General features: G+C 40.1%; 1 protein-coding gene across 5 annotated transcripts in view; it reads left to right on the forward strand.

Annotated features, from left to right (window-relative positions):
• Window positions 1-26330, forward strand: part of fhod3a (formin homology 2 domain containing 3a) — a 93647-nt gene that overhangs the window by 16708 nt on the left and 50609 nt on the right. For all 5 annotated transcript variants that reach the window (XM_084738413.1, XM_084738415.1, XM_084738414.1 and 2 more), the window contains exons 4-5: window positions 1947-2014; window positions 25662-25729. In XM_084738413.1, the coding sequence (XP_084594539.1) occupies window positions 1947-2014; window positions 25662-25729 (136 nt within the window). The remainder of the gene's footprint in view (window positions 1-1946; window positions 2015-25661; window positions 25730-26330) is intronic.

The raw sequence follows: 26330 nt of genomic DNA on the forward strand, positions 1-26330 counted from the left end.
TCGAGTAAAATCGTGTATGTAAAATCCAAAATGACATCAAGGCACTGACACAGTAAACTTTTACTGGTATTCTCAGTCACCCACATCATGGTATTCGTAGAAAAGGTTGTTGTAGGTAACTGGATTTGGTAGAAACACAGATGGTTTCTATAGTCTGCAAGTTTTCTGGAAGTCTTCTCATACTCCCATACCAGTCGAAGGGTGTTGAAAACCCAAAATGTGTAGCAACATGTCTGTGAATATTCTCAGTCATCCAGGTCAACCTTTTCTATGAATTTCATAGGTGTTTTTAATAATTACAGATAACTATAAATACAAAAAAAATAGAACATATATACACAAAATGCTACTTATAAAACTAAAAACAAACAAATAATCTACATTATGCATTAAAAATATTGGATAACATATAAGCTAATACTAATACTGACCGATACAGCTGTTCTAGGCCAATATTGGGCCGATAATATCAGCTGATCGATATCGGTCTGGCTTTAATAATAGTCATCCACTTATAATGATGATTTGGGGAGACAGATGTTTTCCTTTGTGCGTATATGTGTTGAATCTTCTCTCCCTTAATCTCATTTAAAAAAAAAAGTGAGACAAGTTTTATCAGCATCTGAACAGATCTTGTTAACATTTTGCTCTATTTCCGAGCAAAGCTGATAACGCAGCTTAATAGAAGGATAAGAAGCCAGCTGGGCTCTTGTTTGGGTGTGTGTTATCCTCACTGTATTTTATGTGTAACGGGTATATTGCAGCAGTGTGTTATATCAGAGCAGTGCTTTCCCTGCTTGGATTGGATGCTATCAGCTTGTTTGTGATGGCAGTCAGCGATTAGCTCCTGCAGACTGGAGGAAAAGTCAGGAGAGAGAGTTTGAGTTGTCCTCGAAATACCATCATGCTTCACCTTCACGTTTGTGTGCGCTCATGACTGGAAATATGTTGTGTACCAGTGTGTCCTAATGGTGGCACAATGGTATGTGGAGGTGTTTATATGTGTGTTGTGTCTGCTCCTGCATTTCTGCTGCCTGTCCTCGAGGCTCAGATGCGTATCAGTATGGGGGCTAAAATCCAATGCAGGCCACTGTTGTCTGCACCATTCCCATCATACCAACGGCCTCTGCATTATAAACAAAAAGTCCACCATAACAGATCTTTGCCTCATATTTTGTCTTAAAATCTTGTTTGTGTTGACACAAGTAACAAAATGATTTTCCTTAGAGGGATGGCTCAGATTATTTGATGTGGGGTTGTATCAGGTACATATTGATAGTGAGTGTATTAGCTTCAGCAAATGCAGGTATTTTTGCTGCTTAAAAAAGGTCCACCTAAAGAAAATTATATCATTTTAAGTGTATGCTGTACTAAGAATTTTTTCAGCACTTTAATCTGTCATCAGACAAACTTTTCTAACAGGAAACCACCACTATACAAGCCAAATATCACTCCCTCCAAACCAACCAAATTCCATAGATGAAATCAGTCATTTTACTTTACAGAACACAGGAGTTGCTGGTCTACTGCTGCCTTGATTTGTTAATTAATTAGTGTTATTGTGTGACTTTGGTCTTTTAAAAGGACAGTTAAGATTCACCAAAGTCACACAATCATGCAAACAAGCTAACAGATCAAGGCAGTGTTAGACCAGCAACTCATGTGGTCTGTGAGGTAAAATTAATAATTTCGCCTATGGAGTTTGGTTGGTTTGGAGAGAGTGATAGTCAGCTTATATAACGGTGGTTTCCTGTCAGCAAAGGCTGTCTGACAGCAAAGTAAACGGGTGAAAACCTATTCATACAACCCCACATCAAATAAACCCAACTATCCAAACTAAAGCAGTAGTCAATCCGGTGAGATAATTTAACTTCTGTCTCCAGTGCTGTTCCACTTGTTGCAGGATGTTCATTAATTATACTTCTGTTTGCTTTTCTCTTTGTCAGGGCCAGAGGGAAGAAGCACAGTATTATTCTACGGACCCAGCTGACCGTCCGTGTACACGCCTGCATCGGTGAGTGCTGTGTGACATGTTTATATATGTGTTTAACATGAGTTTCCCCCTGGACTCACACACACTTGCACACCAGCAAGCGTAAGAACACATTGTGCTACACGTTCAGATGGCTGTTCAGGGGTTTACATGTGGTGCATGCTGGGGTCAGACCCGAGACCTCCCACTCAGAAGCAGGATTGCATGGCGTGTGAAATGTCTCCAAATTCAACATAGTGCTTAGATCCTATCAGTAGTTGTGTTAAACATGTATGGTGGGAGCTTTTACATGGTTTAGAGAGAGAAAAGTGAACGGATGTGTTTTATGGGTATGTTACAGTAAGTGTTATCACAGTAGTAGCTCAGTTTTTTTTTTTTCCCTTCTGGGGCTGGTGAAGTCTTCACAGTGTGATGCCCATGGCTCTTCTCAGTTTGTAACATTTGCAATTCTGATGGTATTGAATATCTTACCCTTAGATTTTTCTACTGCTAATTCCTCCTAGCATCGCTGTAGACTTGTGTACTTTAGCTTACAGTAAAGCTTCCCATACCTGGGTGAGTAGGACCAGGTCTGTCAGCGAGACACAGATGATCTGCTGTGCTGACCCCTAATGAGAAGGAAGAAAAAGCTTTCTACAAGCGTTCTACCGAGAACACGTATGATTTTGGTGTCCCTGCTCTTATTTCTTTAATATAAGCTGGATAAGAGCCCAGTCATATAACAAGCAGCATACTCATTTTACTTCTTTTTGTCTTCTGCGTCTCGTGAGGGTCTTTGCCGTCCCCTCTCTGTCTGCGGCTCAGTCTCTTTTCCCTGGGTCCTCCATGACTTGTCTGCATGGTCAACATTCTCCATGCCAGTGATAGCAGAGCTAATTCTGGATCCTAGAATCAGTGAATGGGATTGGTTGAGAGCATGATGAGGTGAAAGGTCACTAGGAGAGGGACTAGTGGTGTTAAGGAGAGAAAACGTGCAGTCAAATATAATCACTTCAATTCACTCTCAATTTACGGTGTATTCTTAGCATAGGCTGTGAAACATACATTTTGCAGTGCAGTAATACCATGAGAAATAGAGTTAATAAGAAAATAACAGTTGTTTGTAAACTATCATACAAGTGACTAGGGATGTTAATGATTAATGATTAATTGATAGTTTGCCAGTAACAAATCAATCAATTAAAAATGTATTGACAGATTATGCAGGTTTTGTGTACCATTTCTCCAGAGTTTGGTTTGGTCGGCCTTGTTAGTCTAGAAATGGCAACAACTGAGCTTCATTTGACATTATTTTGTTTGGGGGAGACAAATTAATTAATAAGGACAGATGGACAAAAGCAGCCATTTGAGCAATAGTCTTGCTGATTTATTATTCTGTTTGATTAAATTGTTTGTGCTTCATAGATTAATTAACACAGAACTAATGTGCTACTTGAATTGTTCAAATATAACTTAAAGCTGTTGGCATCTGTAGTACTGAAATAGCTCAGTGCCTAATAAATGCCTTTATTCAAGATCAAACATCATTTTAGAGTGACCTTTTATTGTGACCAGTCCAAGGCACACCTGTGCATTAAAGATGCTGTTTAATCAGCCACATAAAGGTTGGAGATATACTTGTTTTTTAATCACATTTGCAAATGTGAAGCATTAATTTCTGAGGACATGCACAAGATATGTGAGACAGCCATGATGTGTGTGGAAATGTATGAAAAAGCAAGTATATCTCTGGTTGAACATGGGTTCTAACAAATTTGTGAACAAAATTTTAGAGACATGAACATTTTGTGTGCATAGAAGAAGACAAAAAAGTGCACACACACACACGCGCACACACACACACACACACACACACACACACACACACAGCTGCCCTCAAGAGAGATGTTCCCATGGCTCATCTTGCTTTGAAGAAACCCAGTGTTGGGCTATATTTGTTTGCCTCTTCTAGCATAATTTGAAAAACAACTTTTTATCAAGAAAAAGCTGCATCATCGCCATGTGAGATGCATTTCCTTTTGAAGGGCACGAGTGAAGGCTAAATTTTGCCCGGTGCCAAGGCTTGATGAGAGAGTTTGCTGACTATATTGGCCGCAAATCCAGATTTCATTCAGCGTGGCACAGATGCTGGGCAGCGACCAGATCCTGACTGGGGTGGCACTTTGTAATTCTGCTGCATTAAACAGACATATAATCAGATAGAGCGATCCATTCACTTTAGAGATCTACTGACCATTTTCCACCCCCTCTCAGAGTTGCTTCAATGAGTCAGTTCAGCTTTGCACTCATCTACCCCGTTTAACGCTCTCTAATCCTTCGGGGCCTTGACCTTCAAATCGCCTGAGTAGTGGTCACCATACTTCCCACTAAATGAAAAGTCTGTCACAATCAAGGGTACAAATTGCTTGCGTAATCACGTATTTATGACTCACAATTAGTTGGTCAGTATAGTGGGATTGCATGTCATGGGATTGAATGAAATGCATGCATTGCTGACTATCCTGCTTGCATGACAATTGTTCGGTTTATGTGACTGAAATGCAGGAAAGGATCAATTCCTTAGAGAGTTTCCTAATCTTACTGGCTTCATCAGCTTTCAGTTTTGATTGACAAGGATCAGGATTTGATTGTATTAAGGCCAAATGTTAGGGAGATCTTAGGGTTTGTGACCTTCTTCAGTTGTTGATTGATCTCCTTTCAGGGCCACAAGGTTGAAAACATTAGTGTAAAGGAGAAATATGTAATATATTTACTGTACTAAATCATCAAATGATCAAGATATGTCGTCAGAGATTAAGGAAGCAAGCCAAGCTGTCACAAAGTTCAATATTGAATAGAAAATTGATCGGAATGAGCTTTCAATTTCAATAGTCAACATCAAAGGCAGAATTGCAGATTCCACAATATTGTTCTTCTCTCTCCACTCCTGCCTACTTATGGCGTCTGACCTATTTCTGAAGTAAAAGACTTCAGAGACGACAGTGTAGCTTATCAGCTGCTATATCACACTTGATAATATGTTGAAATTAAGACTTGATAGTCTCATAGTGGCATAGCTGTTAGTCTCTAAAATGAAAAATGAAATTGAATTACAATCTTGGAATTGAAATCAGATTGACACCCCTGCGAACTTGAAATACCAGTTTCTTTAACAACAATGCAACAGCCAGCAATAACATTTTGGTTAAGAATGTCTGTTTTTTTTTTTTACCAGTTTCACGTTTATTAGAGTTCAAATTAATGCAGAATATTTGGGGAATGAGTGAGTGCTTTTTCATAGGTCATAAGAAATCATTAATAAACTTAGAAGGAGGAGTAAATGTTTATAACGGTAAAATTGAGCAGTATGTTAATGGAGGCAGTCACTGAACTCCAACTCTAGAGTGTGTATTTTCAGAGCAGTGGGCTTTTGTTTTCAGGATAACGGGCTCAGCTTTACATCAGCACGCAAGTGACAGCTGACCAACCAATGTTGCACTCGTCTTGTGCTCGTGTAGCTTCAGTATCCCTGCAGCCTGCCTCAGCTTTGAGTCAGTGGAGGAGGGGATGTAAAGATGTTAAGTTTGTTTCCAGGCTATTAATATACCATCTATGGTTCCAACTCGCAATTTGGGACTGTGGCACTCATTTTTTGAAAGCTATGGTCTTACATATTGCTCCTTTAACTATGAGAAACAGCTCTCCTTAGCATTATCACTGCTCACAGAAAGATCAAATTACATTCAGGCTTGCCAGCTTGGGATTAAGGATGCTCTGTGATGCATGTGTGTGTGTGAGTGAGGGTGTGATAACGTGTGTGAGTTAATGAGTTTTTCTGTTGTATATGAAAAGCACGGCACATTGGCATGGTCAGCAAAGCAGTGACTCTGACTGCTGGTGTAAGCACTACTCTGTGGGCAATGTGTCTGCAATGGAGAGGCCTCCGTGGCACTTTAATGATCCGGCTCTTCTCAGTGCTCACTGCTTGACTCCCACTGAGAGACTGGGGTCAATTTTACAGGAATTTATCCTTTTTGATGCAGGGGAGTTGTCCTGAGCGTCCTCAGCTTTAGCTTTGGCCTAAGCTTCGTCGTTTCTCCCATTCAATTTGATATCTCTCTTTCACTTGTTCTTTTATCTCTTAATATCTACTCGTATGCCCTCTACTCTGCTATGCTTCCTGCCCTTCTCTCGGTCAGCCCTGTGGTCTGCAGTCCGATCAGTGCCAGTGCCAGTCAAAACCCCTTGTTTAAGGGTTAATTTTAGCCGTCTCTGTCACAGCAGAGTTGTTGTGGGCTGTAGCTGACGGGTGGAGAGGGGTGGCTCAGGGGTGGGGGTGAAGTGGAGGTGTTATCTTTAGAAAGTGTTGACAGCCCAGAAACATGCAAGGAAGGCGTCGCAGTGCTGAACCTCTACTCACTCAGTGTGAGAGTTACGGGAAGAAAGAGGGTGGAAAAGTGTTGACTGAGGAGGGTAGATGAGAATTGGAAGGAATAATGTTGATACATATTATGGAGAATGAAATAAATGTTATCTTTTCTCAAACTGTTTGATTAAAAACTGGACTATTTTATTAATTTTATCTAATGAAAGTCTATAGTTCTGCTAGAAGCATCAGTGGTACCTGGACAAATCAGTGCTCATTACATCCCACAGTATGAAACCATTTATTATAATTATTATCTATTAGGGATATGAATTTGTTGAGTATTGTCATGTGTGTAATATACAGTATGTCTTTGTTACTATTGTAAAAATAGCAAGCATGATTGTAATTTGACAGTTATTTTATGAGATGGCTTAATGCATGTGCACAGCTGACATAGTCACATGAAGGCAAAGTTGTAGCACAGTTTTTTGTAGCACACAAAAGAGAGGGCTTATCCTCCTGGGGGCAGGAATATGCTCAGTAAATTTCAAACAGCCTATTTTTATGGCATTATCATTTTTGTGTGTAACTGAAAATGTTAACTGTCTGTGGCTCTCGAGCAAAGTCCAAAGGGTCACTCAAGACATCATTATTCATCATCTAGAGATCATAATAATACTATAGCCTGGTGGATGACAAATATTTATATTGATTTTGCCTAAAATCCTGATTTTTTCAGCATACTAACATATACAGACATTCTTCAACAAGGACTACTTTTTTTTATAGAACTATACCATCTAAGATATTCTGTGTGGGACATTTTACAGTTAAAAATGTACTTGTCAGTGCTATCTGGTGTTCAAACTGTGTATTAGAGACTCTGTTTCTAAAACACCTCGAAACTAATAGATCCATTATTGTATTTATATAGCTCTCGATAACACATAGGAAGTTTCACAGATATCCTGTCGTTAGTATTTGAGATACTTATGAACTGATGGTAAAATTTGATCTGACAGTGATGCTAAATAATGAAGGTCAGTGGGCTTCACCAAAAAATGTTAACTTTTGCCTGTTTAAACACATGGAGCAACACGTTTTATATGAAGTCTTATAGCCACTTAATGTAAATCCAATATTCATCCTCTTTTATCTCTATTTTGGTCTCCACCACCTCCTGAGTGAAATATCAGACACTTTAGTTGCTATATTCTTCAGTATGTTCACTAGATAACTGACCCTTCCTATGTCCCAACCGTTTTGTCCTTTGCTGTTTCCTGCACTTAGATATGCTATTAACTGTGATGGTCTTTGTTGAAAATAAAAACTAATTTTGAAGATGGTTAAAAGATGCTACTTGGGGACCTATAAAGCAACATATACAGTACAGGCATACAGTCACATCTTAAGTGAACCAGTGTTAGCAAAATACTAGCTAACTGGCTAGCTAATCTACATTAATAGCTAGTAAGCTAATGTTTTGCGAACATTAGCAAACTTAGTATCTATCTGTCTGTCTGTCTAAATCTGTTATTTTCAACAAGAAAATAGAATAACAGCAGGTACCAAGCTTGTCCCGGATAAAACAAATACCTAGAGCTGCACTGACAAAATAAAATTTTCTAGTTTGTACACTGTTGAACTGCCCAGTTTTTACCAGGATGTTTTCAGAATGCCTGGGCGTTTGTTTCCCATGTGGTCTCATTTCCCCGCCTCTCCTGAAGTGAAAGGATATGCAGTAATTAAATACAGTTTAAGTGATCAAATGCAGAGAGTGTATGCTGTCTGACAGGTAAAGCTCCCTGTAATGAGTGGTGCAGCAGGTGAAACAAAAGAACCAAGGGTGCAGAACAAAAGACCTTGCATGTGTTTTGGAGCCTGTTCAATCCCTTGGCAGTTTCTTCTGGAATTTCGCCATTTAAAAAAAAAGAAAAAAGAAAAATTGGCTTCTACTGTTGGATTTCTGCGCCCCAATTATCCGTCTCTAATCACCCCCCGCAGTATTGTGAAGGAGAGGCGGGGGCTGAAGTTGAGGTGGAGTGAAGGTTGACTTGCTTTGATTTTCTCTGGTTGTGCTGTTGCATAACAAATTCACAGGTTGGCTTGAAACAGAGCTGAAGGTTGCCTTGCATTTGTCTCTGTCTGCATATGTATTATCAACTTTCCCTTTCAGCAAAGTATTCACTATTCCCAAAACATATTACACCATCCTCACTTCAGTTCAAGTGATGTTTTCCTGCTCTGATTCAACAGAAAAAGTTATAATAGGCCACAATACAAAACCCAGGGCTTAAAGTAACTGTATTTACACACTGTAAAGAGATATTTGAGGATTTGATGGCACCAGTGAGAGTTACGCACATCAAAATCTCTGTAAATATGAGCTTACTGACATGGTGGTCTGCAGTGACAATTATGTACACTGTAAAAAAAATCATACTGGAAGTTAGTGGAATCAACTAATCTTTTCTCATTCACTTACTGTAAATTATTTAATTTATTTGGTTTGAGCACAAATATATCGGTTAATACTGCTATCAGTAGACTTAATGTATATTGTTTTTATTTTTGCAAAATATTTTATTTTCATGGGCAGCATTTTATGTATTTTATCCTTTTTCTTAATTCAAGCTATAGTAATAGTTATAGTTATAACTGTATCAGCCCCAACAATCTAATACTGGTCAGGCTCTACTAGAAATGTTTGTTTTGGCTCACTGCAAAATTACCTCAACTTGTCTTTTCAAATTCAGATAACTTAAACTTTTAATGTTTCAAAAAAAATGTTTTTCTTTTTTTTTTTTTTTTTTTTTACAGTGAAGTATTCAGTGTTGCTAGAGCGATGGGGGTGTAGTGGGTGGTAGTGACAGCAGTCTGGGCTTGAGATGCTGCAGAATGAGATGACCACAGCTGGTTCTAACAGCGATTTACTGTGTCGTGTCCCCCCGCTGCGGGAGATAAGGCCTGGTAATGGCATGGTGTGACAGGGAGATAATGCTTGGTAATGTGTAAGCTGGGAGGACGCACTGGTATAGGACATCTGTGGCCGTGCAGCCGTAGAACTCTAGACACATTTTATGGTTTTGCCGACACGCTGCGCCCTAATATCTGTGCTAACCTTAGCCAACACACTCTAACTACTTTACATCCCGGCATTATTTCCCCTTCATCCTCGATTAGTCTGCTTTGCTCTACATTGTCCATTTGTCTCCATTTCTCCTCCTCATCTCATTCTAACACCCTGTACTCCTGTCGTTAAACCCCTGCATTTCTTTCTTTTCCTGGCCTCTCCAAATCTATATTTACTCTGCTCAGCTTCACACACTGTTCATCACTCTTTGTTCTCACACACACCTGTGGCTCTGGCTCAAGGATTCATGACTTATGATCTCTCTGTGTGCACGTGTGTGAGTCAACAAGGATATTTTGATATGCTTGTGAATGGTTTGCGAGGCAAGTTTAGGCCGGTCACTCAAATCTGTTTTTTCTGTGCATAGCCATAGTATCTTCTGTGCCTATGTTTTTATGTATATTCTTTTCACAATCTCACTATTAAAATCAGCGGTTATGCAATCAGAGTATAGGACACCCTTCTCTCTTTTCATCTGTGTCTCACAAAGAAGGAATGAGAAAATCACTCAAATAGTTTCCTCTCTACCCTCACCAGCAGCTGAGACCCTGAGGAGTGACTGAGAGCATTGCGCCCACATGAGTCATGCCTTAGTTACTGCTGTGGGAGATGGAGAGATGGGCTGATGAGGCATTAGGGATGGAGGTGTAGAGCAGTGGAAGTGGTGGAATAACTTTACAGCGGTAGCTGCTGTAGAAAAGCCTGTAACGCACATCTATCATGCAGCTGTTCCTCATTCCTACTGCAGTAGCACTCTTCAGACTGTCCTGTTGTCTTGCTTGGGTTGCACCAACAAAACCTAAGATTAAGCCAAGATATAGCAAAACCTGGCAAAACTAGGTTTAAAATTAAGAAGAGCTCTGTTGCACAATTAAAAAGAATCTCCTTTTCGTAATAATCAAACTTTGTTATGTACATTGACATTAAATAGCATTTAATCAATATGTAGATGCTTGCTCAACCAAATTAAAATTTTAAAAAGTCTAAATTTGAGCCCTGACAGGTTCCAGTAAGTTATGTTTGCTGGCTTGCTAAAAAGTCAAAGAGAAGTTACACTGTTTGCTCACTAACTAAAAAGTTAACAAAATGGGCTTTGTTTGCTAGGTAGCTAAAAGTATAAAAATGTCACATTGTTTGCTAGCCAGCTAAAATGTTAACAAAACATTGCAGTGTTTAGCTAGCTAAAAGGTAGGGGAGAGAAAATTAAACTATTCTCTAAAAGTTGGTTAGCCTAGTTAGCCTACTCATGATGGCTCAGCTAAGAATTATTTTGCTCAGCCATTTTAAAAGTTAAACCACCTCAAAAGTAAGTTTAAAGTTAAAACTGGATCTAATTTTGGATTGGAGTTTAAACTTGTGGTGCAACATAATTAAATTTTAATCTTTTAAGAATAAAAGCTAAATAAGCTAAATTTAATCGTTCTTCATTCTAAGCTAGTTTAAAACTTTGGTGCAACATAATTTAAAGTTAAACCATGATTTATTCAGGTTTAAAATTAATCCTTGTTGTCTAAACAAAGATATAATGTTTTCTGTTGCTGTGATTCAAAAAGCAGACAGAGATAACAACTGTGCACACTGCACTGCTTCACAATGTCATAATGCAGTAAAGCCACAGTGTGATTATTTATGGACATTTTGGTTTTGCTGTATAATCCAGCTGTGCGTCTCTATTGTCAGTGTGATCAGTTGCTGTGGCGTGGTGGGTCCTGTCCGTATCTTTGTGTTGTGCTGTCTGTGGATGTGGCAGGGTTTTCCCTGAGTTCTAGTTACGCTGACAAACATGAGCAGCTCAACTGTTGTGCTGTGGCACAGCATGCTGCTGTTTGGGGTTTGCTCTCCCAGCCCTCAGTGCACTTACTGGAAGAGAGTAAGAAATATATCACTGCATGTGTGTTTGTGTGTGTGTGTGTCTGAGTGTTATGTCTGGGCTTGTTCATATATGCAACCCAGTGTGCCTGCACAAACCTCTGGCTGGTCTGTTTTAATCATTTTGAAACTATTACATAATGCAATAAAACATTACAATTACCACAAGCTAAACATCCAGAACACACACTGGAGAATCTGCGGGCTTGGCATCTTCTCCAGCCATGGGGTTTTAGAGATGATGGGTTTAGGGGATGTGTGCAGAGAGACGGGGAGAGGGACGATTTCCAGGGAAATGGTAAATCACTTAGGGAAGGAAACACAAGGGAAAAACAAAGCAAGGAGGAAATGCACCTGCCAGACAGAGCAGCAGCAGTTGGCCAGCACCTCCCCGAGTTATGTCACAGCCCCATGGTCCTCTGACTTACAGGTGAGGAGAGTAAAGAAACAGAGACGGTTTTGCCAAGGTGGTAGAGGTCTGCTGTTTTCTACTTAGTTTAACACACACTGTGGCTTTGAATTTGCTCCTATTTGACTGAAGGAAAGTTAGACAATATTTCCCTGTCAGCTTAATCTAGAGAATATGGACTGACAAGAACTTAACTTTGCTTCTAAGTCCTTAAATATTTTTGTACCTTTCTATGTCATGACCTGTGCAAATTATGTTTCTGTGTAAGTCCAACATAAGCAATTTTTTTTCTGCAGTGTTTAATACAGCATATCTCCATTAAGGGCTGGATGTCATTCAAAAGATCAGTACCAATACCAAGATACCAATGAAGTACTTTAAGCAGAATCATACAAATAGTCATTTTACTTGGAACTTGGTTATTTTGGTTGATTCCTTAAAGGTATTCGATGCTCAATGCCTACAAGGTCAGACAGTGATGCTAAATAATAGCCAGAAAAGCCACCAATGGGGCCTCAAACAGTGTAATTTAAGTCCAGAGATAGAGAAGTTAAGTTGGAAAATTGTGTTATGGATGGATTTGTTTTAAAACATCCTCAGACAGAAGATGTGCTGGCTGTCTTGGATATATACAGTACTGTGCTGCTTTGAAAACATTAAAGGAAGTTTGAATATATTTTTCTTATAGGGTTGATTTGGAAACTTTGCTGACTTTTTCACATTTATGCTGTCTGGAAATAGCCTGAATTCTTACATTAGGAACAAATTTGTTCCTAACGTTTAAATAAACATTTTAAGGAAAGTGCAGCATCTATCTCCTCTATGAGTTTCTTGATGTAGGGGAGCCCCAGACCACCTTAGAGGATTTAAGATTCCCTCACCATAGTTTGACAAAATAGGGGCCCCAAAACAACATTTTACATAGGATCCCCTTTTAACTGTAGGCTACCCAGAGATAGCTTACAGTTTTACACCCCCCTCTGTAGTTATACTCTTTTAACTCTGTCACACACAAACATGCTGAGTTAATAAGGTCACGATCATCATTTATACAATGTCTACTGTAAGCAAAGGCTAACAGACAGAATATAATCTCAAGAAAGTGGAAGTGATACGATATTTTGTCTGCTGTGACTCCCTTATACAGTAGCTTTTGTCATGTGTCATCATACCTGCTGTATTAGGGTCACACACAGAAATAAGGGCACACACACACACACACACACACAAACACACAGGCGAGGGAGGAGTATAATAACAGGCAAGTGTGGTATGAGTCAGAGCAAGATTTCCCTCAGCTAATCCACTCAGCAAGCAGCACATATCCTCCAGTATCCTCTCTGTTTACTCGCTCAGGCTGCTGTTAGTCCTACTCTGTCTGTTTCCACTGTTTGCTTTCCTCACTCTCTCTGTGTCCATCTGCCTCTCTCTCTCATTTGTCGGCTCCCTTTTATTCAATCTGGCCAATTTATTTGGATGACTGTTTATCAAAAACGCTGCCAAATCATGTTTTCAGAGCCAATAAAAGAGCAGTTTAGGCCTTTACTATTACATAATCATTAGTGCTCAGTGTAAAATCCATCTAAAACTGAGAACATATACCTATACAGAGCTCCGGTTTCATTTCATCTCTCTGCTTGTCTAGTATTGCACATGCCCAGTGAATCCAGTCAATTAACAATGACATGACACAGCAAGCGTGAGACAGGAAGAGAGACACAGAAAGAGCGAGTGAGACAGACTGACAAAGGGTGAGCGGAGAGCGAGGGAAAACACTGGACGTTTGTTTCACACGTGCACACTTGTATGTGGGATTGAACACCACAATATTTCCCACAATCAGCTTTTATGTCCGGCTGCACGCTGCACAAAATCAGGTCACACTTTAAAACAATGCACCATCGCAGACGAAATGCAATCACAGAGCATCTCTGTGAGATAATGTCATGTCCATGCAGCAGTTGGACAAAAGTTGAATGAAAGGAATTTAAAAGAGTCACTATATACAGAGGGTTTGATTACTCCAAAGTTTGGCATTCTTCGTCTGCATTTAAAGGAATAGTTTGACATGCTTGTCTTGAGTCCAGCAGCTGTACAACAGTCACTTCCTATAAATTCTTCTTCCTCTGTTTTTTGGGCTGTTCATCCATCCGTCTCATTCTCAGTAGTGCAATATCTTAAGAACACTTTGACGAAATTCCTTCAGATTTGTCGAACATGTCCATCTGGACACAAGGTTGAGCTGATTAGATTTTATTGGTCAAAGTTTTAGGTCGCTGAGACCCCACGTCTATCCCATTTTTGTGACTATGATTTCTCTGGAATGCCTCGAGGGAATTTCTTCAAATTTGGTACAAAAGTCCACTTTAAGTCAAGGATGAATGGATTAGATTTTGGTTGTCAAAGGTCAAAGTTCAGGTTCACTGTTACCTTAAGTCCATCTGTAGCATTCTGGTGAACAGGATGTCTCAGGAATTCCTGGAGAGAATTTTATATCCAAAAGGTCAACCGTCAACTTCACTGGGACGTTATAATGTTCATTACATTTCCTGTACCAGTGATATACTGTGAGTTTTTCCTGTGTTGGACAGTAATTCCTGACCAGTCTCTGCTGCTTGTCTTCCAGCACCAGAGGGGTCAATGTTGAGAAACACTAGCAGTTACAATAACATGACACAGAGACTGCAATCTCCACCACAGTCTTATTTATTTATGATTATTACTGAGACTTTCATTGTGTAAAACTCAAGGCCTGTTTTACAGTTACACTGTAAAGAAAGCACAGCAAGCAAAGAAAGCAAGAACAGAAGCACAGAGGAAAGATCTGAACAAGTCAGTTTTTAAATTTATCAGGTATCATATTATTCAATGTATTGAATTTTGATGTGAGTATATGAGTCGTCACTCTCCATTTGGTTACAGTGTAGTAACTTAAGTAGTGTGTGTGTGTGTGTGTTCCTGTGCGTATGAATATAGAGCAGCACTGTAGCTGTCCGTCGGTCTCGAGCCTGTCAACGCTGTGGTAACACAGGGTGCCTGGGTATATTTGTGTTTGTGTTGTGGGTAACTATTTCTGTGTGTGTGTGTTTGTGGGCTAATTCAGAGGTGCTGGGGGCATATGAAGGGCACAAGGCACGTTCTGGTCTCAAAGTGTTGGGCCAAACTATTTGTCTGTGTGTGTGTGTGTGTGTGTGTGTGTGTGTGTGTGTGTGTGTGTGTGTGTGTATTTTCATGTGTTTGCGTGTGTTTATGTGGCAGTAAGTTTTCTTCCTGAGGACATCTGCTTCTGAGCTTCTTTCACAGCTGATGTCCTTCATCAGGGTTCAAGGTTACAGTCTGGAGATGTTTAACTATGTGTGTGTGTGTGTGTGTGTGTGTGTGTGTGTGTGTGTGTGTGTGTGTGTGTGTGTGTGTGTGTTGCATGTCTTGTATATCAGTGTGTTAGTTTGTTTGCACAGAGATGGATTTATGGCATTCATATAAAAGTTTGTTTTCATTTACTCCCAAGCGTTTCCATTCACAGTGTGTTTGCATTTAGGTCTCTGTTGTTGTACTGTATCAACCTCAGTATATGTTTTTGTGTGTGTGTGTGTGTGTGTGTGTGTGTGTGTGTGTGTTGTTACTGAGCTGAGTGTAATCTCTGTCTGTCTGTAGCCATTCTTTAAATCTCATGAATCCCACAGTGAAACCTTGGAGGTCTCACTCTCCCTTTCTTTCCCTCTTTTCCTCTCTCTCTCTCTCGCTCGCTCTCACTCACTCACTCACACACACACAGACTGAGCTCATGGGGCCTCTATCGTCATCTGTACCATCAGCAGCCTCCAGTACTCGTACTGTAGGCCAAGACCAACAGACAAAAAATAGACAGTCGCAAAATAACTGAGTTGTCCTCCACAGCCTGGCCTTTGCTGCCTGCCAACTTTTCCTTTTCACTTCACTTGACATGAGACTGAAATCGTGCATTATTGTCCAAACTATATTCCATTATGACAGATTGATGGAGTATTTATTCTTTTAACTACAGATTAATGTACATGCCACTCCACGCATATGTGCACACAAGAAAAAAATACCACCCAACTGTACCTTTGCACATGGGTACTGATACGAAACGCAAAGTTTTACTGAGAAACATTGAAGGTCAAGTGTGTAACATTTGAAGGGTTTAATTGTCAGATTATGGCAGAAATTAAATATAATATTCAGTGTATGTTTTCATTAGTCTATAGAGCTCAATGATGACAGCACACTTTTTGAACATGTGTGGCTGTGAAGATGAATTTCCCATTCAGTCATTCCACTGAGGTTTTAGAACATCCTTATATAACTTCAAGATGAACTGTGACCATAAAACATTTGATTTTGAAAAAAAAAGATTGGAGAAGCAAAGGTACAAGACTGCGAATAACATAGCATCTTCTTATATTTAACTATTGTCATTAGGGCTGCAGCTAACAATTATTTTCATAGTTGATTATCAGTTGGTTATTTTCTCAATTAATTGATTGTTTGTTTGTTTTAAAATATCAGAAAATGGTGGAACGTGGTGGTCAGTCAGTTTTCCCCAAAACCTTAGATGACGTCCTCAAATGTCTTGTTTTACTCACAACCTGAATATTAAGTTTATTGTCACAGAGGAGAAACCAAAAAATACTCACATTCAAGGAGGTGAAATCAGAGAATTTTAACTTTTAAATTACTCAGACCAATTAATCATAATCAATCAATTGTTGTGGCTCTAATTTTCTTTATTATACTCTTTATAAGGCCTTTGCATGAGTTCTCACAGTCTCCAGTGTCATCACCAGTGTTGGGCGACTGTATGAAATATTGAAAATATTGACTATCTGCAATTCCGTTCATTGCTGGTTGTATGTTTTTTTGGGTGACACAGTGGCGCAACACTCACCCACTAAGCCGGATGACAAGTGAGAAGAAGAAATCCCTTAGTACCAGACTATTGTCACATCTGTTATCTTAAAACAAGTGAAAACACTTGCCAGAGGTGTGAAGGTCATTGTCTTATATGATTAGCTGGAAACAAAAGAAATTGCTGACATTCCTGACATTCCTGCAAATGGAAATAAGTCTCATCTAGTTGACTTAATTTTTCCTTCACTCAATATCGTCTCTGACATATACAGTGAGTATCAGACACGCTGCAGGTCATGCAGTGCACTTCATGACCTGCACAATGATTGAACCCGGTATCCAGGCTTGTTACAGTATGTTTGATACACAACCCGCAACCTATATTTAGCGTGATACCAGCAGAGAGAGGGAAAGACTTCCCAGGATTAAACCAAGCTCTCCAGCGTGCCATGACACCTCATGCTCCTCTCACTTCTTTATTTTAGATCCCGGTGAAGACCTACTTTGAAAGCCAACTGACTGATTGGCCCAGACAGCCGCATGGAGGCTTTTTTAGAGGGGTGCAATGAAATCCTCCAGAAACACGAGTCAGCGGTTCTAATCGGGCTTAGATGCAGGACCACCAGCTGTGACCCGCCCGTCTCTCGCCTGACCCATAGACAGTTGTACCATCCTGAAAAATATTACCCTTGGTTGACCTCGGGGGGGGGGGGGTCTGTAAATATCCTGTGACCAAAGCACATACAGTAGAACAGGTTTATGTACATACTGTGCGTGGTTTGTTGACTGCATTTATTTCCTTTGTACTGCTGCTCTCTGTCTGTTTATATGAAAGACTATTTGTTTTGTTTTGTTCATCTAATCAGTTCAGTCTTAAATTATCTTAATTATGCTCAATATTTAAGGCATGGCTGGTAAAAGTAGAAAGAGCAGACGCTGTATTGGATCTCTTACACTTCCTTTAGTGTGTAGGACCACACAAAGGTAAAGATGTGCACTAGAAGAAGTGATTTTAGCTGCTGAGACCCCAACTTCATCTGGGTTTGTATTTCTAGACAGAAGTTGGGAGAAGATTGACTTTGAGCCAGGATCCAGTGGTAATGATAGGGACCTCTCTCCACAGCACTCAATAGCATTGATATTCTGCTATAAAGAAAAAAAAATGCCCAATCATAATCGTCTTGGGTGGAGCTAAACCATAGCTGCAGCAACTGCTTTCCCTGCAAAATAGTGTTGCTGTGGTGGAACGTTTGCACATGAGCAGGAGAGCCCAGGCATTGAAGTCCCCTGAAAAGAAAAGGTTATAGCTGCTAGCTTCTTTACATTTGTACCATTAGTGATGTAAGTACTAATTTGTCATTTTCAGGATGTAGGTTGCTATTTTTGGGGTTGTTATTTTTTTCCGGGGCTTTGAAAACGTAGATAGTGGATGCCGACCAAAAATAGGAGTGATCTTAACAAACCTGGTAAAAATGACCACTTGGACTCAAGGATGGACTGATTAGATTTTGGTGGTCAAAGGTGAAGGTCACTGTGTGAAGATTTCATACACTAATGATGACAAAGTTGCACACTTAATAAGATAACTGTGAGTCCACTATTCTTGTCACGTAGCTCTGGTCTCCTGAGGGAAATATAATATAAGATTCTTCGACTACTACATGCTCCACTATGTCCATGAACTAGATGCTTACTTTGCCCATTTACCCTGTTGTCATGCAGGTGGCTGGTAGATTTGCTTCACTCACCAGCCACAAATCAATGGTAAGCTATTGAGAGGCTGAATGCCAATCAGAGTTTTCTCTTTTTGTGATTCTCCCACTATCACACAAGGGCTACACCAAGATTTTTAGGCCAGAGAACCTCTGCAGCACTACAGTAGCTCATTTTAATGCTGTTTTCTTCCACGTTTTACCAGAATCTTGCTTCTAATTCTGCGATTTGGATGTTGCTCTTGGCCATATTGCAATTTAGATAATATTACGATTAATTGTGCAGCCCTACTTCACACCACTGTTTCTTTAACCATGTGGCCTTAAAGAAACATCTGCTGAGCTGGCTGCTTATTCTTAAGTCGGAGGATTAAGCATAGTAGTAGTAGATTGTTGTTGCTGAGGCCAACAAAGCAGAATTTGTCTTGGGGGACTCGTATTCGATGCGTTGCAGCAGGGGTACAGCAAAACACAGTGCGGTTTTGAGTGTAATTGCTGTGGATTAGGCCCACTGTAGCCTGAGATGGCCTGTGTGTTTTTCTGTTTGGAGATGTGTAGATGGTGAAGTAAATGTTGAGGGATTAGTCAAAGCTGAAGGGTCACAGCACTAATCTCATTATGGCAGGAGGGGAAGGAGGGATCTGACCAGTCCTGAACGACTTAGCAGACGGCCTCAGCACTGGGGGAATCCCTGTTTCACTGCAGAGGACACTCCCACGCACACATGTACACGTGTGCTAATGCACATACAGGTGCTCCCATTGTAGCTGTCTGCTATATTCTGAAACACTCTTCTGTAAAGTTGTTAAAATAGGCATTTTAACTTTATTGAGGTTTAAAATAATATGTATTTTGAAGCACGATGGACATAATGATTTTTTTTTAATATCTCTTGGGTCTTCATTTGTGGTGTTTTGATATGATAAATTCCATGAGAGTGTAAACCAAGCTCCAACAGAAACTGGACTCCACTGTCCATGACGCTCCTTTGATAAAGCTCTAATTATAGAGTTAGCCCTACACATGGGGGTGTAATTTATAGGTTTAGTGTGTTGTTTAACACCATTAAAGAGGAACTGCACACTTGAACATGTTTTCGAGCTGTAAACTAAATTGCAATACTGTGATGAAATGGTACACCAACACACGGAGGTGGGCGTTGGGCAGCCTCCCTCCTTATCTTCTCATTCAATACCATCATGATGCTCGGGTGCCAATTTAACATGCATTGCAATTCTGAAGTATTGCAATTGAATATTCCAATTTATTGCAATTTTTGTGTGCTTTTTTAACACTAGAACCATGGGAAAAAGTGGAATCATACACTTCTAGAAACTGTGCATCACGCCTTTAATGTTGCTGTAGCTGGTCAGTGTGGTGTGTTGAAGCCAGAAAAACTCACACATCTGTAAAGCACTCAGGTTGTTTTATGTAAGCATATAAAGTAAATTTATCAAGATAATACCACAGCGATTGGACTGCTAATTTCTGCTAGCTTGTTAATAAGAATTCCCATTATGTGTTAGCACAGAACTAATGGACTAAGACTAGCTAGTAGTTTAAGAAAAAAATCTGTACAGGAATTGTAAAAGGAGGAACCACAGTACTTGGGAGACTTAATGACTGTCAAAGCAGTTTACTGTTACACTGAGTGGAGTTCATTGTGACCATGCGGAGACGCCCCCAGCTGTGGTTGTCCTGTGCACCCCACCCCGCCCCCCTCTTCAGTCCCTCTGCCCACTTTTTTTGCACTCTTTAAAAATTATGCAGTAGATGGAGCTGGGCTCAGACCTGTGGGTGCAGTTATACTTTAAAAGGCTTACGGTACAAAGAGTTTTGCTTTAATCATGTTAGATTAAAACAGACTTTTCCTCTCGCTTTGAGACAATTAAAATTTAAGATGGAATATGGGGCTAAAGGCTGACATATTGCAGTGCATGTGAGGTCATGGTGAAACTGTGTGGACAAGGACTGTGAGTCCTCCAAAACAAAACAGTAAAACTCCAAGCGAACCTATAAATGAAATGTGCCTTTCTGTCTTTCCTTCATCTGTCTGTCTGCACTCAGCAAACACATGAGGCAGTGGCCTACACATGGGCGCGTGCACACAATCACACACATGCATGCATGCGCACGCACACACACACACACACACACTCAACACAAGCACATGCTCAAGCCACAATGACACATCCCAGTGAGGGTTTCAGCTTTTCGTATGACAATAATAAAACCGAAGGCCAGGAAAAAAGGAGAATGACCAGCAGAAGACACGTGGACAGTCAAATCCTCCATTCCCAAACCATCCTGTTGCTATTTTCCCCTTCTTTGTCTTTATTTATCCCCTAATCTCCTGCTCTGTCTCATAGACTGGTGGAGGACATCTAATTAAGATATGTTATCTTCCTGGTTTTTGTTTTGCTGTTATTTCAGTCTCCCTCTGGACTACAGACAGATGCTGGCACTGAAATAGTGTTGTTAGGCCTGTTTGGCCCAGAGGTTGAAGGTGAGAGTGATTTGTCTGAATTATTTCCAGCTTGAAAGCACCATCACTCCAGACATGCAGTGTTAAGACAGCTGCAGTCCTTTGTGCCAATGGGAAAATGGCCCATTGATTATTTAGCATGTCAAACTCTGTTTAATCTGGAGCAGGAGGGTAATTATGTTGACAAGACTTTGTTAGCAGCTATCAGACGATTACAGGGAATTGCCATGACGACATTAATGTTGGCGCATAAGACTGTTTGTTCAACTGCACACCACAATAAACATCCCAATAAGTTTAACAAATTTACCTCTGAATGTTTAAGCCTGAAGAAAACAAGTGAAGAAGTGTTTTCGTATTACAATGAACACATTTAAGAAAATCTACATATACATGGAAAATCAAAAATGACACCGTGAACTTTTCACTGGTATTTTTATAATTAATACAGGTAATCTAAAATAATATATAATGTATTTAGAAATTATTATACATGAAAAGACACAAATAGAAAAACTTTTGAGCTGTAAACTCAATTACAGTGCTGTACTGTGATGAAACACATTAATACTGGTGTTAATTCTGACATTTCTGCATAGGCAAAGTCCTGACCTGCCCTACTCTGTCTCTGATTGGCAAGTACTCATCACCTTTGTTTTCTGGGTTGGTTAGGTTTAGGAATGAAGAATGATTGGTTAGAGTTAGGGTAAAAATATCAGGGTAAGCCAATCAGAGGTGGAGCAGAGCGGGTCATGACTTTGCTCCTCCTGGGAATAAAGATTTGGTATCTGTGTCTGTGTCAGAAAGCCATCAGTCAGTGCCTAGTTAATGTCATTTTTTTTCTAAGGTAACACTTTTATAGTGGCTTTTTATTGAGACAACAACATTTGAAGAGAAACAAAATGGGAGCAAAAACAAAAGTTTCACATTAAGGGCTGGGCATCATTTAAAAAATGATGACACCAGTTACTGAATCCTTAAAGTGATACTGGTACCAATGGAATACTTTATTCACTTCCTTTTTTCCAACACCCACGATGATTTGCTGCAAAACCATATTAATAGTCTTTTTTTCCAAGACCTGAGTACCAACAGGTTAGAATGCAGGTATTGTTTGACAGGAAAAGGTTTGATACTACTTGTGACTGGGTAATTTCAATCAGTACCTTAAAGGTATTGAGTATTGATACACTAGTTGCATTTATACTTTTGTTAAGGTAGAATTTCATTTTCTTTAAAAAGTGCAGCGTAGCAAATGTATGGAAAAAAGGAATGTGGAACTCAGAATATTGAATAAATGTAAACATGAAAGATTATAGAATTCTAAAAAAATTATTTTCTGACCATTTAATTCAGTGTTTGTTTGTTTACGCTGCTCTTTTTGTAAACTCTAGCTAATTTTAACACAGTGTGACGACCTTTTCACACCTGACTGCATCATTGGTGCTTCACCAGAATGAATCGTGCCAAGTTTAAAACTTATCGCTGCCGCTGACATGCTCCTGATGGACAGCAGACGTCTTGGTAAAGGTCATTCTGACAGGCATGCTCATGGCCCGATGAAGAACATGAACATTAGACGTGACCCACTGAATGAATCATTGACCCTCAAGAGCCAGACGGCGTGTTCCCTCCACCGTCAAGTGGCCACTTGATTTCCAGGGAAACCTAGAGAAACGAGAACAAGGAAAGCAGATAAAACCGGCTATTTGAGAGCAGTAATCATATTTATTGATCTCAGAGTGTGAATTGAACTGGTTGTTATTATTTCAAAATGATGTCAGTTAAATAGATACGAAGATAAATCCCTTTGATTGTAACCTGACACTGTGAATGTGAAGTCAGCTGGTTTTGACACGGCGCTGTGGGTGTTTGTCCCCTACAACTGCCAGGCCCTTACTGCAAACCAAACATCTTTTCAATCCGCTGGATGAGCTGAGAAAAGTTTCATGTTACATAACAGAGACATAAATGTTTCTCATTTTTCTCCTTGCCTTGATTACCCAGAAATGCACTCTTTCCTCAATTAGACACTGGACTCAGTGGTCCTGTCCTGTCCTGTCCTCATCTGACCTTCCCTTCCTTTATTAAAGTATAAAGTCCTCTCTTTCTCTCCTACCATATTTTTAACTTTTTGGTGAGAGTCACTTTTTCCCAGACATTTACACACACTTGTGCCAGTTGCCTTTTGGCAGTTATGATTTGGATGATTTGATTATCCCTGCTGTACACTATCACAGATGTATTTCATGAATGCTGCTGCTGATCTCACAGGAAGGGTCCTGCTGCAGATGGAGAGACAGACAAGCCTGTAATTCTTCGTCTGTGTGCGGAATGATAATGATTTTGACCCTGGTCTTGGGTTAGACTTGTCTAGCTTAGCGATGGCTACCACTGAGATCCAGACGGCAGACCTTACCTTCATACGCTTTTAACCAACCCTGCTGTCCTGATGGACTGAAGGATTTGTCATCAACACGCAAACTTGGGATTTACATGCACAGGTTCCCAACCCCCCTGCTGAGACACAGTTAAATGCACAACTGTTCATACTCACAAATGGACAGTATGGACAGTCAACTAAACAGACTTTGAGCTTAATGCGGAGCTTTAAATAACAGTGTTTCTGTTGTTTGTTCATCAGAGTGGTGTGCTCATGCAAATACAAGTTCTGTATAACATTCAAATACAAATACTTGTATATGCAGGGCTGAACAAAATAAGAGGAACGATGGAAAGTATAAGGTTTTTGTACAGCGACAGCATTAAAGGACCAGTATTTGTAGGATTTAGTGGCATCTAGTGGTGAGCTTGCAGGCTGCAAATACCTCACCTCATTCTTCCCTTCCAGCTGTGTAGGAGAAGCTACACCTACCTGCTGCGAAACTTGCCAACTTACCAAAAGAGTGATATGCCCTACATACAGTGTACCACCTCAGACAATATTAGGCAGTCCAAGTACCACCATCACGACCGAAGTTAAAGTAGGGTAGTGTAGACATACAGAGACATTTTATGGTCAGTAGAGGAGAGAAAAGTCAGCTTTATCTCTGCAACAAATCATGTGGCAAAGTCAGCGTTACTGTAGTCAGCTCGTGGTAAGCTGAAGGTCTGTGAAGTCTGTGTCAGGAGGATTGTGTACATCTGTCTGAGTTTCTCCAGGAGCTGCCAGTATCTTGGCTAAAGCCGACGCTACAAACCTGAGTCACTAATCAATTCTACCATGGTGTATATATTGTACATAATCTCTGCTACTGAAGTGTCCGCAAATTCTGCTTTTTCAATTTTTATTTCCTGGATTAGTTTGTTTTTCTTTTGTGATTGTGAGCTGGATTGGGCTGAACTGTTTTGGGGTTGTGGTGAAGACAAAATGGACTATTTCCTGAGTGGATTGGACTCCTACATCGTGTCTTTTTTTAATGCACTGGATTGGTACTGAGTATTCGCCAATACACAAGGTTCAGATATTGGGAAGAGTCTTGGACACTGAATATTTAAGTAGAGCCTAAAATATTACCATGGGGTTTAACCAACAACTTTCTTACACAGTCTGACCAAAAATGTAATGTCATAAGCTTCATGAGTGTAGTATTCTTGCATCTCAAATAGTGATACACCGATATACTTTTTCAGTTCAGATCTGATATTGATGCTGATGAGTATTAGTCATCATTATTATTATCATTTTTATTATTGTTAGTAGTAGTAGTGTATAGTGGTAGTTGTAGTAGTGTATAGTAGTAGTTGTTGTAGTAGTAGTATTAAGATTACATTAGGCTAAAACTGAACCTCAGTGTAGTGGTGGAAAATTCTGTCAGGTGATGTTGATGCACAACCAGCCATCTGGAAAGCTTTTGTAGTTTGTGTAATGGCATCCTTCAACCATTGTGTGGAGCTGTAGGATTGTGGCTCGTGACATTCACATGTGCTGCTGATGCAGCTGAGAGGCGGACCTCACCTTGCTATTTTAAGTTCCAAAATGTGAATGTTTGTCAGTGATTTGTGGTGGTTTATGTTGGTAATTGTTATTTTTTGCGCTGGTTTATTGTTACACCAAGAGTGAGGTGGCTCTTATATTTATTCAGTCCAGCTGTATAGTGCTGGCAGTTTCTGGAATGTGTTGCCCTTTTCTTACGTACAAGTGTTTAGCGTAGTATTTACTTTAAGAGAGGACGTGGCGTACAGTACAGGAAATTGGCACTTGTGGTTTTAAAGAAATATATTTTTGAACAAAATCCAAACTTCAGATCAAAAATGAACACCAAAATATAATTATGGCTGGTTAGAAACAGGATAGAAATAATAAGACTAAATATGATTGTGGTGGTATAAGAGCTCGTAGCCGTTGGTTCTGAGTGTTTTCCGTGTCGTGACCTGAATACCTCACCGTTGAAGCCCGGCCAGCAGCTCATTAACATTCCAATACAGCTCTAATCACCACTGCTGTGTGTGTGTGTGTGTGTGTGTGTGTGTGTGTGTGTGTGTGAGCGAGACAATGCACATGTTGCTCTGCGAGTGAGGACACGGTGAAAGTGTGTGATGAAGTGCCTGCCGCAGGTGATCAGAGGCGAGCGGTGCGATTGGTTCCATCATTCCTCTTGCATATCAAACTATTATCGTGCGGCTTTTGCACAGCTGAGACTCATTTTACTCTCAGGTTTTATTGATCCAGTCATGAAACACGTGAAGATTGGTGAGAGATGAAAAGGTGCGCAGAGCAGAGCAGAACAGATGAGCTTGCCTCAAGTCAGGTGGAAACATTTTGTGCGAGTGACTTGTTACTGAATGATACTGAATAAAAAAGAAAAATAACCACTTCTTTGTCTCTTTCTCTCTCCAGAAAGACTGTATAACTCCAATGGACGTGACTTGAGAAGGGCACTGTTCTCTCTAAAGCAAATTTTTCAGGTAACACATGCACACACACACACACACACACACACACACACACACACACACACACACACACACACACACACACACACACACATATTTCATATGCAATTACTGTCAGTTTGTTGTTGCAGAATACAGTTGGTTATTGTGGCCACTGTGCGCTTCCATGATGACAGGGATCTCCATCAACGTGGCATTTCTCTCCCTGTGTGTGTGTATCTGTGTGGGTGTGTGTAAGCCTGTGTGTGTGGGTATGTGGGTGGGTGTTTGTGTTTGTGTGAATCTTTATTTTAGGATGAGAGGAGTCAGCCACCTAAAATACCAAGGGCTTTTTCTGGAGCACACACACACACAAACACACACAAGAATAGGCAAATATAATAGCACAACAAAACAGCAAACTTTAAAGGAGCAATGCGTAGGATTTAGTGGCAGTGAGTGCTTTAGTTGCAAGCATTAAGGGCACATGTGCCAAACTCATGGCCCGTGGGCAAAATCCGCCCCCGCACCTCATTTTATGTGGCACGCAAGAGCTTGCAAAGAATATACAGTTCTATGCTGTGCAACGGATGTGTCCATAAACTACATGTCCCAGAATGCATAGTAACAACTG

This window comes from Lutjanus erythropterus, chromosome 16, assembly GCF_056507025.1.
Source record: "Lutjanus erythropterus isolate fLutEry1 chromosome 16, fLutEry1.hap2, whole genome shotgun sequence".
In the NCBI taxonomy this organism is placed as follows: Eukaryota; Metazoa; Chordata; class Actinopteri; order Lutjaniformes; family Lutjanidae; genus Lutjanus; species Lutjanus erythropterus.